General features: G+C 44.7%; 2 protein-coding genes across 2 annotated transcripts; one reads left to right on the top strand and one right to left on the bottom strand.

Annotated features, from left to right (window-relative positions):
- Window positions 1–1,159: 1,159 nt before the first annotated feature.
- Window positions 1,160–2,095, bottom strand: LOC129345999 (olfactory receptor-like protein DTMT). Its single transcript, XM_055003249.1, has one exon. The coding sequence runs from the start codon at window positions 2,093–2,095 to the stop codon at window positions 1,160–1,162; it is 936 nt and encodes a 311-aa protein (XP_054859224.1).
- Window positions 2,096–15,895: 13,800 nt separating this feature from the next.
- LOC129345998 (olfactory receptor 1468-like) lies at window positions 15,896–16,831 on the top strand. The gene has a single exon (XM_055003248.1). The coding sequence runs from the start codon at window positions 15,896–15,898 to the stop codon at window positions 16,829–16,831; it is 936 nt and encodes a 311-aa protein (XP_054859223.1).
- Window positions 16,832–20,425: the final 3,594 nt, after the last annotated feature.

Below are 20,425 nucleotides of genomic sequence, written 5' to 3'. Positions count from 1 at the left end.
CATAACATAACATGAAGTTTTTCCTAACTTCCAGACAGTATCTTCCCTCCTGTAGTTTAAACTCATTATTGCTAGTTGTACCCTCTGTCGGCAACAGGAACAGCTCCATTCCCTCCTCTAAGTGACAATTTTTTAAATATTTAAAGAGAGCAATCATATCTCCCCTCAACCTCCTCTTTTCCAAACGAAACGTTCCCTAACTCCCTCAGTCTTTCCTCATAGGGCTCAGGGCCAAGCTACAAGTGACGAATGACACTTGAATGGCAAGTGGATTGAGAGGAGGGCAAGTGAACAGGGAGAAATACACTTGTCGTTCAAGTGTCATTCGTCACTTGTAGCTTGGCCCTCAGTCTCCAAGCCCCTGATCATCTGAGAGCCAAGCTACAAGTGACAAATGACACTTGCCTGGCAAGTGAACAGGTTCACATGTATTCCTCCCTGTTCACTTGCCATTCACTTGTGCTCCACTTGATCAAGTGAAGCTCAAGTGAATGGCAGGTGAACAGGGAGGAATACATGTGAGGGCCAAGCTACAAGTAACAAATGACACTTGAACGGCAAGTGTATTTTTCCCTGTTCACTTGCCCTCCACTCAATCCACTTGCCATTTAAGTGTCATTTGTCACTTGTAGCTTGGCCCTGAGTCTGTTCGCTTGTCAGTCAAGTGTAATTAGTCACTTGTAGCTTGGCTCCCAGCTGCTCTCCTCTGCACCCGTTCCAATTTGTCCACATCCTTTTTTGAAACGAGGCCTCCAGAACTGCACACAATACTCTAGGTGGGGCCTGACCAATGTGGTATATAGTGGGACAACAATGTGGATGTTTTGCCTTTTTTAATACACCCCAAGATTGTGTTTGCCTTTTTTGCTACTGCATCACACAGACTGCTCATATTTAGCTTTCCATGTACGCCTATCCAAAGATCTTGTTCACAAGCACTGCTACCCAGAAGCGTATCCCTCGTCCAGTATGCATGTTGTTGAAGAAGCAAGGATACTTTTCTTTGATAACATCACTTTTTTAGGTTTTTTTCCATGTTAAATAGCAACAGATAGAAAACATTTTAAATAAATGTAAACCACATTGCATTTTTGAAAAGTATTTCCATTCCTATGAAAACTGGGTCCTGATTATTGACGCTAGTTGAGCCCTTGCAAAATTAATGAAAATGCTTCCTGACAGCTCTCCTCATAGCGGCCTTCATCTCATTGTTCCTGAGGGTGTAAATGAAGGGGTTCATCATGGGATTCACCATAGTATACATCATGGCAGCCCAGGTGTCGTGGCGTTCTGCAAGATTAGAATTGGGCTTGAAATAAACAAAGCTTATACCGCCAAAGTACATGACCACTACGCAAATGTGGGACCCGCACGTGGAGAAAGCCTTGCGCTTCCCGGTGGCAGATGGTATCCTCATGATGGTAAAGAAGATGAAGGCGTACGAAATGATAATGAACACAAATGGCCCCAAGATCTCCACTATCCCCTCGGTTAGCAACACTAGATCAATGACTTTGGTATCAGAGCAAGAAACATCCAGGACGGGATACAGGTCACAGAAAAAGTGTGGGATTTCCCCAGGGTCACAGAACTCAACACGGGACATGAGGAGAGTATAAAGCAAGGAGTGGAACATAGTAATCGTCCAGGACATTGTGGCCAGATGGAGGCAACGTTTGTGGCTCATAATGGTCGAATAGTTTAGCGGGCAGCAGATGGCCACGTAGCGGTCATAGGCCATGGAAGCCAGAAGGTAGCTGTCTGCATTGCCTATGTGTATATGGAAAAACATTTGGGCCAGACAGCCATAGTAGGAGATGGTCTTTTTCTGAGACAGCAAGTTCTGTAGAGTCTTGGGGGTGATGGCGCTGGCAAAACCCAAATCGGCCACTGCAAGGTGGCTGAGGAAGAAGTACATGGGGGTCTGGAGGAGGTGCGTATCTGAGCGGATCAACAAGATGATCGTGACATTCCCCAGGATGGTGAGCAAATACATGAAGAGGAAAGGCAGGAAAATGAGCTTTTCAATCTCTGGCTGGGATGAGAATCCACGGAGGAAGAATCTGGAGACCAGAGTTGTGTTCTTGTGATTCATTAGTCTGGTGCAGCTGTAAGAATAAGAAAAAAAAATAGAGACCTGCAGCCAAAATTTTGACTAACAGATTCCTATGCACACAATCCCCCCATCATTTGAGACCCAAGGTGCACAGTAGAAATTGAATTGCCAGGTGAACACATCCATTCAAGAAGGGACAGTTCTGATAGAGAGTCTGTGGAATTGCGCAGGTGCTTCCCCACTTCTCCGCTACGTCCCTATTTTGTTCCAAATCCTTCCCCCTTCCATACTCCAAACACCTATTTGTCTACTCATAACACTGCTCTCCTATTCGTTTTTGTTTAAACAGCCTTTGATATGCCTTAACAGCACTTGCATGCAATGTATAGTTTTCTACCCGACCTTCTTACTGCAGTGAGAGGTTATCATATGGTTGCCTATACTGCAGTTTTGATCCAGCTTCAAAGCTAACGACCATGAGTAATCGAGGGAACCGAGACACTAGCAGCATGACAAGGCTTGGGAACTGTGGGCCAAGCTACACATGACGAATGACACTTGAACAGCAAGTGTATTTCTCCCTGTTCACTTGCCCTCCACTCAATCCACTTGCCGTTCAAGTGTCATTCGTCATGTGTAGCTTGGCCCTGTGAGTGTCATGTATCTGTGCCCAGAGTTCTGGCTCCAGCAAGAGTGCGTATCTGCCTATTTGTGTGGAATTAGTGACTGAGCAGTTGTACATTGCTGAGCACCTATTGGGCAATGTCCATGTAATCAAAGCAAGGCACACTAAACATTCCTCCCTCCCCAAACCATTCTGAATGCTCTAAACATCACATTAATTTCTGAGAGCCAAGCTACAAGTGATCAAGTGGACAGCAAGTGAATGGCAAGTGAACAGGGAGGAATACACTTGAGGGCCAAGCTACACATGACGAATGACACTTGAACGGCAAGTGGATTGAGTGGAGGGCAAGTGAACAGGGAGAAATACACTTGCTGTTCAAGTGTCATTCGTCATGTGTAGCTTGGCCCCGAGTCTGTTCACTTGCCAGGCAAGTGTAATTCATCATTTGTAGCTTGGCTCTCACTGTTCTTTTCTTTCTTCTGGCTGTATGAAATATCTTTGTTGTTAGTGGTAACTAATAATGGTCACTCTACATGTTACTTCTTTTACGAGTTTTCCACGGAGCCAAGCTGTGCTCCTCACAGACACAGGTCACCTTGGGGATTGGCTACTACTAAAAAAACGGGACTGCAAATGGGCTCGGAAAGCTGCCACCGGGGAGGGAGAGCACCTGCCTTTCTCCCAAGCCTTTTTCCCTGTGCAAAAAAAGCGTGGGGAAGGAGAGCTTTCCCTTTTCTGCTGCCGCACGTGCACAAAATACCTCCGTGTGGAGCAGCAGAAATGGGGAAATGTCAGATAAAAGCAGCTGAGGGTCAGAGGGGTAACCACCCATCCCAGAGTGGCAGCTGCAGGAGGAAACATGTAGGGTGAAGGCTCAGGACGACTGATATGCTCCTGCAAAGTGCTAATTTCATCTGCCCTCCCTTCCCTAATGACAATCACCATTAAGGACATGGGGGGTCCCTTTTCACAGCAGGAAGGGGCAGCATTTTCTTCAGTGGTAGCATTTTCTTCCTATATGCTCCACAAACAATACCACTGGCCCCTAGAAAGGGAGGAGCATAATGGTTAGAACGAGTGGTAGTTTGCTGTCTTGCTCTTAAAGGTTTATTTCAAAGGTTATGTGTAATTTCATTGTACTGTTTTTAGCTGTGAGGTCCCACAACCAGGTCTCTAGTAAGGCGGCATGTTCGTTTTCTAAAGAAATAAGTTTTAACAGAGCGAATTAGGATCCTCCCATCCTTCTACGACAACTCTACTGTCTGAGGGCCAAGCTACAAGTGACGAATGACACTTGAACGGCAAGTGTATTTCTCCCTGTTCACTTGCACTCCACTCAATCCACTTGCTGTTCAAGTGTCATTCGTCACTTGTAGCTTGGCCCTGAAAATGTCCTGTTTCCCTGTGTCAAAATCTAGACAGGGAGTGAGAAAGGGATTTAATAATATTTGATTTAATGTACGTCTTGATGACATTGATTTTGACATCTCGGATCGTAACGATAAACTATACTGTACTGTTTTAGCTGTGAGGTCCACCTAGCAAGGTTCTAGTGAGGCGGCATGTGTATTTTCTAAAGAAATGAATTCTAATAGAGAGAAGTAGGATCCGTCCTTCCAGGAAAACTCCAGTGTCTCAGGGCCAAGCTACACATGACGAATGACACTTGAACGGCAAGTGTATTTCTCCCTGTTCACTTGCCCTCCACTCAATCCACTTGCCGTTCAAGTGTCATTCGTCACTTGTAGCTTGGCCCTCAGTTTCCTTGTCCCAAAATCTAGACAAGGGAATGAGGAGGGGATTTAACAGGCCTCCAAGAAAATGAACTGGGGTCCCTTCACTTACAGTATGACAGGCAGTGTGTTGTCCCCCGATATCACCCACAGCCAAAACAGAACTAAAGAACTCCTTAGCCTTCACTCCCTCCTGTTTCCTTAATCAGCACAAAACATCCATTCACCAGCAGAATATTGCCAGGGATGTTGTTCCAGATTTTCTCTGTCATCAGTCGGTTCTAAGAGGCTGTCCTTGGTAGAGAACACTTTAGGTAGCACTCTGATAAGAGACCTTGGTAGGCTCATTTGACGGTAGAAACCTTACAGTGCGTGAAGTGTTCCTACTTACCCAGCTGCTTAATACAGCCCAAAATATGCCTTAAGTCTGCAGAAGAGGCAGAATTGTGCGCGTGTCGTCAATGTTGCCAATCTGAAGGACGCAAAGAGCCTCACACAGGGAGCTGCTTCTGTCGAGCAGATCTGGTGCATGCTTTGCTGTGGCATAAGAAGGCGGTGACGCAATGGCACCACCAGCTTTTCTTCATGTCTTTGGGCTCTTGGGACTGTGACATCCAGAACTGAGGGGTGGAGGATGGCACCGCTGGGTTCCCCCTTGAGAGATGCTCTAGGGACCAGCTCACAGACACAACCTCAAGGGCTTAGCAAATTAGCCTGTTGTTTACAGCCAGCCCTCCTGATATTTTTCTCCCATGGAGCAGCTCCAAGGGACCCACAAGGGAGTTGCCCCAACCAGGGAGACCTGGTGCTGCAGAGTTGCCCCCTCCAGCGTTAGAAGAGCAGGCTCAAGGTCACTGCCATTTGGATTGGGAGGAGCTGCTCCTCCTGGCATGTGAAAGCCAGGACATAAATACAGACTGATGCCTTGTACTCGCATAAGGTCTAGAGGTCATGTGGTAGTTCTGCCCGAAGTTTTCAAAGTCCTTTTGCCATTGCAGTTGCCAATCTAAAAGGATTTTGGCCCCTATCGGTGGTGTTATTAAGGTTGTGTTCGGGGATGGAATTCCAGGATGCTGGCTCCTGGGCTCAGCAGAGGCCCCAAATGTACACTCTAGTCAGCAAGCCCTACGGAGCAGAGAGAGACTGAGGGCCAAGCTACACATGACGAATGACACTTGAATGGCAAGTGAACAGACTCACGTGCATTCAAGACTCACTTGCCATTCAAGTGTAATCAGGGCTCATTTCGAGGGGGAACGTGCTGGAACGCAGTTCCGGCAGTTCCCCAAAGAGGTCACGTCAGGTGGCCCCGCCCACCTGACTCTCGGCCATTTTGGGCCCATTTCGGCCTGCATTGGGGCTGAAACAGCCCAGATCGGGCCTCTAATAGGTGCTGGATCATTCTCCTGTTCAGCAGCAGCCCGATCCTGACCATTTGGGGCCCCTTTTCGGCCATTTATATCCCCTTTTTTGCCATTTTGGGTCCAATTTTGGCCTTGAATGGCCAGGATTGCGTCCAAAACAGCCAGGATAGGTGATGGCACCTGCAAATCAGTTATGCTAATGACACGCTTCTGGTGATGTCAAGGGGTGTAGCATATGCTAATGAGTTGTGCTAACGAGTTATGCTAATAAGTTCCTCCAGCTCTTTTTTACGAAATGACCTCTGAGTCTAATTTGTCACTTGTAGCTTGGCTCCGAGTTCTTAGGGCCAAGCTACAAGTGACGAATGACACTTGAACGGCAAGTGCATTGAGTGGAGGGCAAGTGAACAGGGAGAAATACACTTGCTGTTCAAGTGTCATTCGTCACGTGTAGCTTGGCCCTTGGCCCTCGCATGTATTCCTCCCTGTTCACTTGCGCTCCACTTGCACATAGGGCCAAGCTACAAGTGACGAATGACACTTGAATGGCAAGTGGATTGAGTGGAGCGCAAGTGAACAGGGAGAAATACACTTGCCGTTCAAGTGTCATTCGTCACTTGTAGCTTGGCCCCCACATGTGTTCCTCCTTGTTCACTTGCGCTCCACTTGCACATAGGGCCAAGCTACAAGTGACGAATGACACTTGAATGGCAAGTGGATTGAGTGGAGCGCAAGTGAACAGGGAGAAATACACTTGCTGTTCAAGTGTCATTCGTCACTTGTAGCTTGGCCCCCACATGTGTTCCTCCTTGTTCACTTGCGCTCCACTTGCACATAGGGCCAAGCTACAAGTGACGAATGACACTTGAATGGCAAGTGGATTGAGTGGAGCGCAAGTGAACAGGGAGAAATACACTTGCCGTTCAAGTGTCATTCGTCACTTGTAGCTTGGCCCCCACATGTGTTCCTCCTTGTTCACTTGCGCTCCACTTGCACACAGGGCCAAGCTACAAGTGACGAATGACACTTGAATGGCAAGTGGATTGAGCGGAGCGCAAGTGAACAGGGAGAAATACACTTGCTGTTCAAGTGTCATTCGTCACTTGTAGCTTTGCCCATAGTGATCGAGTGGAGTGCAAGTGGAGTGCAAGTGAATAGGGAGGAATACATGTGAGTCTGTTCACTTGCCATTCAAGTGTAATTCATCACTTCTAACTTGGGGCCAAGCTACACATGACGAATGACACTTGAACGGCAAGTGGATTGAGTGGAGGGCAAGTGAACAGGGAGAAATACACTTGCTGTTCAAGTGTCATTCGTCATGTGTAGCTTGGCCCTTGGCCCTCGCATGTATTCCTCCCTGTTCACTTGCACTCCACTTGCACTGGGGGCCAAGCTACACATGATGAATGACACTTGAACGGCAAGTGTATTTCTCCCTGTTCACTTGCCCTCCACTCAATCCACTTGCAGTTCAAGTGTCATTCGTCATGTATAGCTTGGCCCTACATGATCGAGTGGAGTGCAAGTGAACAGGGAGGAACTTATATGAGGGCCAAGCTACACATGACGAATGACACTTGAACGGCAAGTAGACTGAGTGGAGGGCAAGTGAACAGGGAGAAATACACTTGTTGTTCAAGTGTCATTCGTCATGTATAGCTTGGCCCTGAGTCTGTTCACTTGCCAATCAAGTATAATTCGTCACTTCTAGCTTGGCCCATTGATGGAATTACCAAGATCTCTTCAGGGCAAGGGTTCCAGCCTTGTGGAGAGGCGGGGGGTGGTGGTGGTGAAAGACCACTATTTGGGGGGGGGGGGAAGAGATCTGGCAATGAAGATGCAGAGAGTAGGGCATTAAGGAGAGAGCAGAACCTCACACCCACAGGATGGAGGCATTCCAGGCAGCTCCCTGATATGTTACCGGGACAGAGCAGCAAGGAATGGCACGAGAAGGTGCTGGTTTGGATTCAGAAAAGGGGGCCTCTGCCAATGAGGCAGTACTAGGAGAAAAGAAAGGCAGGAACAGAGATCGCAGAAAGGCAGCCCAACCACAGGATGCTCACGCAGAAGTAGGTGGAGGAAGCTGCTGTCACAGACTGTCTGCCAATCATACTGCCATGAGTAACACCTTCCAGAGTCGGGGAGGGAAACGGGCAGGGGTGGTATTGTTGTTCTGTGCTGTCATCAATACGCGGATGACGCCCAGCTTTTTCTGTTGATGGACGGCTGGCCAGACACGACCCCGGACAATCTGGCCAGAGCTCTGGAGGCTGTGACGGCATGGTTGAAGCAGAGCAGGCTGAAACTGAACCCAGTGAAGACGGAGGTCCTGCAGCTGGGACGGGGGCTGCCAGATGTTGGGATCCAGCTCCCTGCCCTGGATGGGACACCACTGGCAACTTCGCCAGTGGTAAAGAGTCTGGGTGTGCTCCTGGATGCCTCCCTGTCGATGGAGGCCCAGGTCACGGCGGTTGCCAAGTCTGCGTTTTTCCATCTTCGTCAGATCAGGCAACTTGCCCCCTACCTGATGCCCCAGGACCTGGCTACAGTGACCCATGCAACGGTCACCTCCAGGCTAGATTACTGTAACTCACTCTACGCTGGGCTACCCCTGGGCCTGATCTGGAAACTACAACTGGTCCAGAATCCGGCGGCGCGGGTCCTGACTGGTATATCCCACCATTCACATATCACACCTGTCCTGCGCCAGCTGCGCTGGCTTCCGGTTGAATTCCGAATCAGGTTCAAGGTGTTGGTTCTTACCTTTAAAGCCCTGAGCGGGTTGGGACCAGCATCTCTTTGGGACCGCCTCTCCCTGTATGTTCCCCAGAGACCACTTCGATCAGCGGATAAATGTTTACTGGTGGTCCCCGGCCCTAGGGAACCTCAGGGCCAAGCTACACATGACGAATGACACTTGAACGGCAAGTGGATTGAGTGGAGGGCAAGAGAACAGGGAGAAATACACTTGCTGTTCAAGTGTCATTCGTCATGTGTAGCTTGGCCCACAGTTCAACCAGGGCCAGGGCTTTTTCAGTCCTGGCCCCAGCCTGGTGGAATGCTCTGTCAATGGACACCCGGGCCCAGCGGGATATATTATTGTTCTGCCAGGCCTGTAAGAAGGAGCTGTTCTACCAGGCGTTCAGTGGTTGAAGGGGGCGGTGCTATGTCGGCCTCTGTACTTAGTTGTTGTTTTTTTTTCAAAAATTTTATTGGATTAGATTATAATATTATTCAAAACATACATTACCCCCTTATAGATCTTTTTCTAACCCCCTCCCTTTCCTCCCCCCTTTTTGTTGATTTCCAACAGTTTTCCAACCCTAAGTCTATCTTATTATTTAATTACGTAATATCTCATATATCCTATTATACACACATTTAATACTCTTTTCTCTAAGCTTATTTAATCTCTACTAAAAATACTCTATTTCCTCTCTACTCTACTAAAAATACTCTAATTGAGGCATCCAAATTTCCCTTTCGATGCCTCAATTAAACCACATATCCTACATAAAATAATACTGGCATAATAATATATATTAGCAATCAAGATATTAAAAGATATAACATTGTATTCATTTTACTTTCCAGTCACCTATGTTCTTTACTTTCCACCATCATCCTAACTCTAATATTAGCTTAGGGCCAAGCTACATATGACGAATGACACTTGAACAGCAAGTGTATTTCTCCCTGTTCACTTGCCCTCCACTCAATCCACTTGCCGTTCAAGTGTCATTCGTCATGTGTAGCTTGGCCCTGAGACTCTAATACTCCATTACTCATCCATCTTTTACTATTTTTGTTCTAGGCTTCTTTTAAATCTGTAAGGTAATTGTTATATTCAAATATCTCTTACATACACTTTACTTAAACTATATATTGTAAATAATATCTAACTATCTTAATCTTATATATCCATAGTGAAACATCCATTATTTAGTACTCTATATATTTTATCATAACTCCATTAATAGCTTAGATTTTTATAATTAAATTCCCCCCTTGGTAAAGTCACTTCTCTCTTCTTCTGTTACATTTCAATAATTCTCGAACTGCCACAGTTCTCCTTTCACGTCCCATTTTTTTTCTAAATATTGTTTCAATTTCTCCCAGTCTGCATTATACTGTCCTGGATCAAGATCTTTAAGTTTTCTGGTCATTTTATCCATCTCAGCCATGTACAACAATTTATACATCCAATCTTCTATAGTTGGTATTTCTTGTACTTTCCACTTCTGCGCATACAAGAGTCTCGCTGCTGTAGTCATGTAAAATAACAATGTTCTATACTGTGTTGGAATACCTTCCATTCCCAAGTTCAGTAGCAACAATTCTGGGTTCTTATTTATTTGGGTTTGCAAAACCTCATTAATTACTTCAATTATATCTCCCCAGTATTGCTTCACTACCTCACAAGTCCACCACATATGATATAGTGATCCTTCATGTTTTTTACATTTCCAGCATTTATTTGACATGTTAATATTTCCTAATGCAATTTTCTTTGGTGTCAAATACCAACGATAAATCATTTTGTAGACATTCTCTTTAATACTTGTACAAGCCGTAGTCTTCAGAGTCGTTTTCCACAAATATTCCCACGCCTCCATTGTTATTTCTTTATTAAAGTTTATAGCCCACTTCACCATCTGTACTTTTACTGTCTCATCTTCTGTAAACCATTTTAAAAGTACTTTATAAATCCTTGAGATTTCCTTTTTACCTTCTTGAAAAATTACCTCTTCTAGTTCTGAGTTCTCCGTTCTTATTCCTCCTTTCAAACAATCCGAATTGTAAAGATCTCTGATCTGTCTATATTGAAACCAACTGTAACATGAAGACAACTCCTCCTCTGTTTTAATTCTCAATTTTGAAGATTCTACTCGAGTTATCTCCTTATAGGTTAAGCATTGCTGCTCATTATCGACAGTCCTCGGATCTATTACTTCATATGGAACCACCCAAGAAGGAATTCCATCCTGTAGGTAATTTTTATACTTCTTCCAAATTGTGAAGAGGCTTCTTCGAATATAATGATGTAGAAACATAGAGTCTGCTTTTACTTTGTCATACCACAAGTACGCATGCCATCCAAATATTTTTTTATATCCCTCCAAAGCCAGCAATTTGCGATTCTTCAGTGTCATCCATTCTTTTATCCATGCCAAACATATTGCTTCATAATATAGTCTTAGATTGGGCAGTTGCAATCCACCTCTCTCTTTGGCATCCTGTAATACTTTCATTTTCACACGAGGTTTCTTGCCTGCCCACACAAAGTCCGATATTTTCCTTTGCCATTTTTCAAATTGTTTGTGTACTTAGTTAATTTATTTTATTATTGCTTATTGTATGTCAATTTTAGAATTATTTTTTTCTTGTTTTTATTGATTTTAACCGTTGTTCACCGCCCAGCACCCCTGAGGATGGGCGGTTTATAAATCGAAATAATAAATAAAATAAAATAAAAAAATTCACGACAGGGTATCACCACCAGTTGCCACTCCTGTGTGACTGTGAGATGGCATATAAAAGCGTAAGAGCCAGGTTGGATCAATCCAATGGATCACCTGCTCCAGCATCCGGTTTCATGCATTAGCCAACCAAGTGTGTCGGTGAGTAAAGAAAACAGGGTGCTGGTGGGTGAACCCAACAGGGTATCGATGCCGAGGCTCTCCCCTTAAGTTGTCTCCTAGCACAGGGGTTCTGAAGGATCCCTTTACTGCCCCTTGGATAGAAACTATTGATGGGCGTCTCTTCCATGAACCTGTCTCACCCCCTGCCGCTAGCACTGCTCCACGTCAGCCCCTCTGCCTCCATCATTTGTGGCCCCAGGGCTGGTTCTTCAGATGGCCAGCCACTGCATGCCCCCTTCAACCCATAAGCCCCTCAACCCTGCTTGAGTCATGGGACCCCTACGCGATCTTATGCCTTACTTACACCTTACTAGAGACTCCATGTAAACAACCTGAGCATCAACAGGACTTTATGTTAATAACTGCTTCGGCTTACTGTTCTTGTGACTACCGTGAGGAAGACTTGTGAAATGGGACTGACTTCTGCTAGCTACCCCATTGTAGCTCACAAGTGGAGAAATCCAGAAGATATATCCCTTCTCTAAATTGGATTGCCTCTTATTTCTTTGTATGAAATGTACAGCTTTATCTACACGTAATTCACTCTGAGAAGCATGGACACTTTATACAGGCACCAGCACTTTGGAATTGCTGCTATTACAGAATACCAATTTATAATGGAAATTACCAGCCACTAGCACTATGCACTTTAGAAATTCATGGTTGTATTTGTCCTACACTGCTGGACTGGTTTACCAATATAATTTAAATCTGCTCTATGTATTCTGTTGATGCTTGAATGACTTTTGCACTCAGTAATTATTTTTGTGTGCGTTCCAGAATAACTGATTATAAATAACAGAGTAATTGACTATAAATGACACTTCATAAACAATTGTAATGATTCTTTACTGTTATTATATCACAGATTAATCTGTTGTTCGAGTAAATTGATCACGGCACGTTTTCACCTAGGTTTTTCGCTATTGCCAGGACATTACTGAATTTTGACCTGCCTTCCCAACACCAAATAGGGCAAACAACACCCTGAGGGCCAAGCTACACATGACGAAAGACACTTGCCTGGCAAGTGGATTGAGTGGAGTGCAAGTGAACAGGGAGAAATACACTTGCCGTTCAAGTGTCATTTGTCACTTGTAGCTTGGCCCTGAGTGTGGACTTTGGAAGGGAAGCTGAGCACTATGCAACTTGGCATCATTCTGTGACCACTCTCTGCTTCTGGCAAATTCCTCGTGGATCTCTTGCTGTCATTCTATGGCAATGTGTGTTGTGGTTGTTTTCTTAAGGAGAGCATGCAATAAACAGGCCAATTTGCTATGCCTTTGGGGTTATGTCTCAAAAGTATTAATCAGGGATAGCTCAGGAGGAATCTTGGCTGAGCCATTCTTTGGCTATCACAGCCCCAAAGGCTCCCAAGGCATTAAGAAATGCTGGTGGGGCTATTGTGCCACCATTGTTTCATGCAACAGCAAAAAATATGTCAGAACTGTGCAGCGGCAGCGGGAGGCCTGTGTTAACCAGGAAGAAAATGAGAAATATATTCCCTCTTTCTGATTGCTCTGTGGGATTCTCTGTAATTCTTCAGCACCTACAAACTAACGATCTCGGCTGTTGCTGCTGCTAAGATAAAGCATCTTTGGGGTAGCGTTCACCAACTGGGTAAGTAAGAGAACTTTATGCACTAGAAAATGTCTACCACCACCAAGCCTATCAAAGCTTCCTGATTGTTTCTTTATGTGATCTCTACAAAGGAAAACCTTTTGGAAACCTCCGGTGACAGAGAATGCTTGCAGCAACATCCATAGCAATATTATGTTGGTGAATCACTAATAGGCAAGCAAACCTTCCCGGTGGGTGTCATCAGGCAGAGGCAGTGGCAAGGGGAGGGAAGATCAAGCTAGCACTGGGCAGGAGCTGTGTACCAAGTCCTGCACCTACCTGGTTCCACCTCCAGCGATCACAACCACAGCTGTCCTAGTGTGATGTCTTCTCATAAGGACGTGGCAGGACCTTCTTGCTTCTTGGTGGCAACACCTTCCTATGTCTCACACTATCTTACTGGCTGCTACTAAATCCAAGAGTTTCTCATACAAGAAGAAGAAAGAAAAAGCAAGGAGAAAGGAAACTGATGTGTAGGTAATTCTAAATAGTGTGTTGTCGATTTGCCGTCTGTATTTTTGCAATATTTAATGACAGAAGATGCACAGCACTGAACCAGATGAAGGAACCGGATTCCAGAAATGGGATACATACCAAAAGCCCGTTGTATTTGTCATCTCTCTGAGGCATGAATTGTTTGTATTAGACAATTGTGATTTTTCTGCACTGTCGATACTTAGGCAAACTGTTGATACCATATTGTAACATCCAATTTCAATAGGCTATTTGTGTTACTTGAGTAACTATGAGTTACTACCACATGGTGGCTCTGTTGTGTTCTTAATATCATACTGTGGTCCATTATACATGTTACAACTCAAGTTTGCAAACTTCGTCTAACTTAAGAAGCCTTCCTCCAAAGGAAATGGCTCGTCCGTCCATTGGAAAAAGAGTTACATAAGCTGAAGGAAATTTCTTTGGAAGATGGCTGGATCCACCCCAGTAGATCTGGGCAAGAGATTTTTACAACCAAAGAAAGGGTCTTCCCAAACAATGTAATAACTATGATATGTCTAGCAGTAACAACTGAATACAATATCAACCTTCCTATATCATTCAATAATCAATGCCACTTGCAAAACTGAGTATTTATCAACAATATTGAGCAAGTTACAAAATCCAGTCAACAATAAACAAGTCAATAGTAAACCACTTACAGAAAGCACATGCCAATCAATACGTTACTATTCCTCTATTCGTATTTCCACATGTAGTCCATCAATTGTCCTTTAATCCAAAAGATGTTCCATTCCCTATAATTAAATGTTCTTAGGGCCAAGCTACACATGACGAATGACACTTGAACGGCAAGTGGATTGAGTGGAGGGCAAGTGAACAGGGAGAAATACACTTGCCGTTCAAGTGTCATTCGTCACGTGTAGCTTGGCCCTTAGTTGTGGGAGAAGCGTTCCGTCAAGTGGGGACAAAATAAAGGATATGCTGTTGTACTTGATTATATGTGTTGCCTCAATGTCCCCTCTCTCGATGGCTTAAAGAGGTCTCCTCAAAATGGATTCAATGCGTTCTAAGCTGGAATCTCTCCCCGAAGTAGCAAGGAAGTCGCTTCTCCCCGCCCGCCCGAAAAAATGCTAGCAAATTTTGTTTCGCATGGTAAAGCTTTCTCAGGGGCTTTGCTGTGTTGAAAATTATTTCTAGGACATCAAGTTGGTCTGGAGCCAGTATGACGGTCAATCTCCGATGTAAAAATGATTTTTGCAAGCAGAGACTCACAAGAAACTTAACGAGATGGAAGAAAATATCTTCCTCTTTCCCAGGGACCTTGGCTGCCACTCTTCTGCACGGGGACAGGAGTAAAGGAAGAAGGAAGGAAGGTGAAATCAGTAGCACCACCACTTTCTTCCATTCGGCACTACAAGTCCTTTTTCTCTCCCTGGTGGTATCGCAGCTCGGAAAGGACGTAAAGGCGAATGCTGCTGCTTCCTCCTGCTGCAGCCACCTTGTTGCCCCCCCGGCTTCTTCTCCTGCTACCATTTCCCACCTTCCCTTTCCCCAACTGACCACCGTGCCTCTTTTTATGTCCCCACCCCATCAGCACTGGTGGCTGCCTTCATGTTAGCCCAGATCCAGCTGCAAGGTCCTGGCCTTGGACCCATTCCGCACATGTTGCATAATGCACTTCCAATCCTCTTTATAGATCATTTGGAACGGATTTTTTCGTGTGCGGAACAACAAATCCACCTCAAACGATTGATAAAGTACATTGAAAGTGCATTATCCAACGTGTGCGGAATTAGCCTTGTAAAACTATCCAATGTTTTAATGTATGGGATTTTTTCCTGCAAACTTTGGAGTTCCCTCCGGCATGGAAGAAAAGGGCTTCTTTCTGTACATGGCTGCATTGTACAGGGGTTTTGATCAGCACTCCGAGGGAAATTCAGATTTTGTATATAATCCTTCATTCCTGAGCTTCATAATTCTGAATCTGAATTCTGACACCAAATCTTGATCCTGATGTACATCTCTAGTAAGGCATGAATAATACTTGAATAAGGGAGAGAGAGACATAAAATGTGAGACAGTTTTAGGTAGGAAGCCGTGTTGGTCTGCAGAAGAACAGCAAGATTTGAGTCCAGTGGCACCTTAGATTTCTTTCTGAAGAATGGAGATCTGACTCTCAAAAGCTTACACTTTGAAAATCTTTTGGTCTCTAAGATGCCACTGGACTCAAATCCAGATGTGAGACACGTCACACAGGATATTCCCAAAGCTTGCTGATTGGGTAGCTCAGTACTGGGGGGAGGAAGAATTTCGTGTCTTGGACTTCATTAGCCAACATTGCCTGCAGACCTCTACCTTTCTTATTTCATCCCTACAGCAGCATTGGCTCAATGCATCACAAGAATGCCACCGATGTTTCTGAATTCCTCCTCCGAGGTTTTCCGTTCCAGCCAGAGGTCCAAAGATTCCTCTTCCCGCTCTTCCTCTCCATCTATCTGCTCACCCTCCTGGGAAATGTAACCATCATCTTGTTGATCCGCTCCGACATGCAGCTCCTCCAGACGCCGATGTATTTCCTCCTCAGCCACCTTGCCCTCGCTGATCTTGGCTTTACCTCCACCACCATTCCCAAGGCGCTCGATAACTTGCTCTCTCAGAAGAAGACTATCTCCTACTGTGGTTGTCTGGCCCAGATGTATTTCTATATGTCTTTTGGCAACTCAGACAGCTTCCTGTTGGCTTCCATGGCTTACGACCGCTACGTGGCCATCTGCTACCCACTGCACTATTCCTCCATGATGACCCACAAGCGTTGTCTCCAGCTGGCAGCAGTGTCCTGGACTATCCCCGTTATCCACTCACTGCTTTATACTCTTTTGATGGCCCACCTTGAGTTCTGTGACTCTGGAGAGATCCCTCATTTTTTCTGTGACATTTACCCGGTTCTAGATGCCTCTTGTTCTGATACAAGAATCATAGAAATGCTACTGGTGACCGAGGGGGTGGTGGAGATCTTGGGGCCGTTTGTGCTCATTATCATTTCGTACTCATTCATCTTCTACACCATCATGAAAATTCCATCTGCTGTTGGGAAGCGCAAGGCCTTCTCCACGTGCGGGTCCCACATCTGCGTGGTGGTCTTGTTTTACAGCACTGTAAGCTGGGTGTATTTCAAGCCAAATTCCAAGAACTCAGAGCGTAAGGACACGGTGGCAGCTGTGATGTATACCATGGTAACCCCCATGTTGAATCCCTTTATCTACACCCTCAGGAACAGCGAGATGAAAGCAGCCATTAAGAGGGTCCTTAAGAAACATTTTCATTAATTAGGCAAAGAACAAAACTATGTCTGGGATGGGGTGTTTCTATGTTTCCCTCAAGACTTAGAACAAGTTGGGGAGTGGAACTGGAGCCATAGCACTAGAGAAGATGGGGTTCATTCTTCCCAACATAGAAATAACTTCAGTAAGTCAGGGCAATAGCCGCGGTACCAATTTTACACTAGTAAAATTAGTACTGCCATTTTTCTAGATTAATTATTAGAGAGTCAGTTTGGTGTAGTGATCAAGAGCGTGGGACTCTAATCTGGAGAGCCATGTTTGATTCCTCACTCCTCTGCTTGAAGCCAGGTGGGTAACCTTGGGTCAGTCACAGTTCTAGGAGCTCTCTCAGCCCTACCCACCTCACAGGGTGATTGTTGTGAGGATAATAACAACACACTTTGTAAACCTCTCTGAGTGGCCATTAAGTTGTCCTGAAGGGCGGTATTTAAATCAAACTTTATTATTTTGGTGTTAACCTATAAAGCCCTATGCGGACTGGGACCGACGTATCTACAGGACCATCTATCTCCATATGAGCCCCGGAGGACTCTTCGATCAGGTGGGATGCATCTTTTAAAGGTCCCTGGCTCTAGGGAGGCCCGCCTGGCGTTCCTGGCCCTGGCCTGGTGAAAAGCTCTGTCTTATGAGACCAGGGCCTGGCAAGATTTGCTAGCATTTCGCTGGGCCTGTAAGGCAGAGCTATTCCGCCAGGCATACGGTTGATGCCAGGTGGTGCCCCCCCCAGTTGAGGGGGAAGGGGTTAAATCATATGCCCTCCTATGCAGATGCTGTTGCCCATACTTTAAATTTCATATATTTGCTCTGGGAAGAACCGCTGTACGGAACGTCGAATTCAAACTATGTGCTGCCTCTTTATTTATTTGTATGTATATATATGACATTGGTATATTTGCATAGTTGTAACTTTAATCATTAGATGTAGAGTTTTTAAAGTTTTTAGTGATATTTAGTATGTTGAATTGTTGTCATCCGCCCTGAGCCCGCTGATGCGGGGAGGGCGGAATATAAATGTAATAAATTAAATTAAATTAAATTCGTTATTATTAGTATCTCCCAACATGTTGTGATCTTCGGCTAGGATGGGGAATGCTCTGACTCTCAAAATACTGAATAAGCTTTGTGGTGGCTTGTTTTTTCATATGATTTATTATTACAGCTTTGCAGAATCACAGCAAGGCAGCATATTCTTGAAAAAGTCAACTCAAAACGAGGATAGGAGCCGGCACACTGTTGAGCAGAGCCGGGCAGCTGGCGTCTCCATGAATCTGTGAAAAATCAAATAAAGAAGTTTACTAGCTAAATACTGATTAGACAGCACCTTTGGACGTACCTTGTTTGTAGGACTGGCCCTCTCTCTAGACTCAAGTGAAAGAAAAACGCAAAACAGTTTACAAAAGTGTTCATTCAATCCTGTGGTCATTTAATGATGTACAATTTACCATTGTATAGATTTATATGTATTTATATGATCATTAGATTATGTTATCGGATATGGATGGGTACAGCTTTTTTATATATATATATATATGACTTATGTATATTGCACACAGACAACACTTTAATATAAAGAAATACAAGTTTGGCTTTGGCATATTTTGAATGTTGGCATTTATAATATTTATCCTGGATATTTGTAAGTTTTATTACTTCTTTGTCATGGAGGGCTTGGGGCTCTTAGTTTTGGCAATAGTTACATACCATGATGCTTCCTTTTGGTAGCTGAGCAGTAGCAAGCAGCCAGGCCTGGGTGAGTCAGGCAAGTTATGTGGTATCAAGTTGCCCCGTGGTTGCTTCTGGGCCTGGCCCCAATGAGTCCTCCCTCAAAGGCCTGAACAGCACTGAAATGGCCATGTCCCCTCCCCATGCCTTTTGTTGACAGAAAGCACCCTGGATTACTGACAGAACTGTTATGGTTGCCTAGCAACAGCTACTGAGGGCATCTGGTTAAAGCTACAGGTGCTCCCTTTATCATTTTGGGTTTTATTAAAACCCCAAAGCATTATTGTTAGATTTCAGTTTTTTTTTAATATAAACCTGGGGCATCTGTCTTGCCCATTCATGACTCCAATCCCTGGATTAAAGTATTCTCAGATCTTTGTCATTTGGCTATTAGTTTATACCAATACCAGATCATTAGTCAATTTGACTCGGGGGGGGGGGGAGTGGTTCTTCCCAACACCAAAGAGGGCAAACAACTCCTTGAGTGAGGTCTTCTTAAAGGAAGCTAGAAAGTATACAACTTGGCACCACTCGGCATCCACTTTCTGCTTCTGGCAAATTCCTTGCAGATCTCTTGCTGCCATTCTACAGAAATGTGTGTGTGTGTTAAGGAGAACATGTAATAAACAAGCGAATGTGGTAATCCTTTGGGGTTATGTCTCAACAGTATTCATCGAGGTTGGCTCAGAAGGAAACCTGACTGAGCCATCCTCTGGGTTTCATAACCCTAAAGGGTCCCAAGGCATTAAGAAATCCTGGTGAGGCTACTGCATCACCATTGTTTCATGCAGTAGCAAAATATACATTAGATCTGCTCAGCAGAAGAAGGAGGTCCGTGTTAACCAGCCAGAAAATGATAAACGTCTTCCCTCCTTTCTGATCGCTGTGTGACGGCCCCGTCATTCTTCTGCACCTACGAGCTAACAATCTCAGCTGTTGCTATTGCAAACAGGAAGCATCTTTTGGGTAGTGTTCACCAATCGGGTAAGTAAGAGCACTTCATGCACTAGAAAATGTCTGCCACCACCAAGCTTACCAAAGCCTCCCGATTGCTTCCTTATGTGATCTCTACAAAGGAGCTTGCAACAACGTCCGTGGCGATGTTCCATTGAGTCGATCGCTAAAATGCAAGCCCATGGCGTTCCTGGTGGGTGTTGTCGAGCAGAGCCAGTGGAAAGGGGAGGGGGATCCCGTCAGCACTGTGCAGGAGCTGTGTACTCTCTCTCTCTTATGTTTATTGTCTTAGCCATAAGCCATAACAAACCATACAGTAAAAACAATAGAACAAAACCACAGCAATGGACAATATAATCAATTGCTTACAATGAGGCCCAGGCTCAGTCTAATCTTCATTGTCGCTAATGCAAATAATAACAAATATAGGAGGGTGGAGACACTGCCCTATAACTAATCCTGCTTTACTACCTTTAGGCATTCCAGTCAATCCCATTGTCCCAGCTTCTTGAGACTGGTATCTTTCCTTAACAAAAAAACAACTTTAACTCATACACCGGAGTGATGCAGTGAAGTGTTCGGGGAAGTACCTGGCAAGACTGGACAACCACACACTATCCTATCTCACACAAAACAAGCAAAGAAGCTCTCCCAGAATGTATGCCGAAACCAAGGTGGGAACCCACAATCCAGGAGGAGTCTAAAGATAGAACTATGACATGTAGCAAGATCTAATAAATATTGCTCTGAGAGATAAAGTATTTACAGCAGACTCTCAGCTGGGCTGTTGGACTTACATTTATTGTATTACTATGTATGGACTTTATTGGCTGTCTATTCCATTGTAATATTTATTGTGGTTTGTGGATATTTTGCAAGACTTTTAGATATCTATTATGTAAG

Source organism: Eublepharis macularius, chromosome 19 (genome assembly GCF_028583425.1).
Source record: "Eublepharis macularius isolate TG4126 chromosome 19, MPM_Emac_v1.0, whole genome shotgun sequence".
Classification (NCBI taxonomy): Eukaryota; Metazoa; Chordata; class Lepidosauria; order Squamata; family Eublepharidae; genus Eublepharis; species Eublepharis macularius.
Note: the sequence above shows the minus strand (reverse complement) of the source record. Positions and strands in the feature narration are given on the sequence as shown.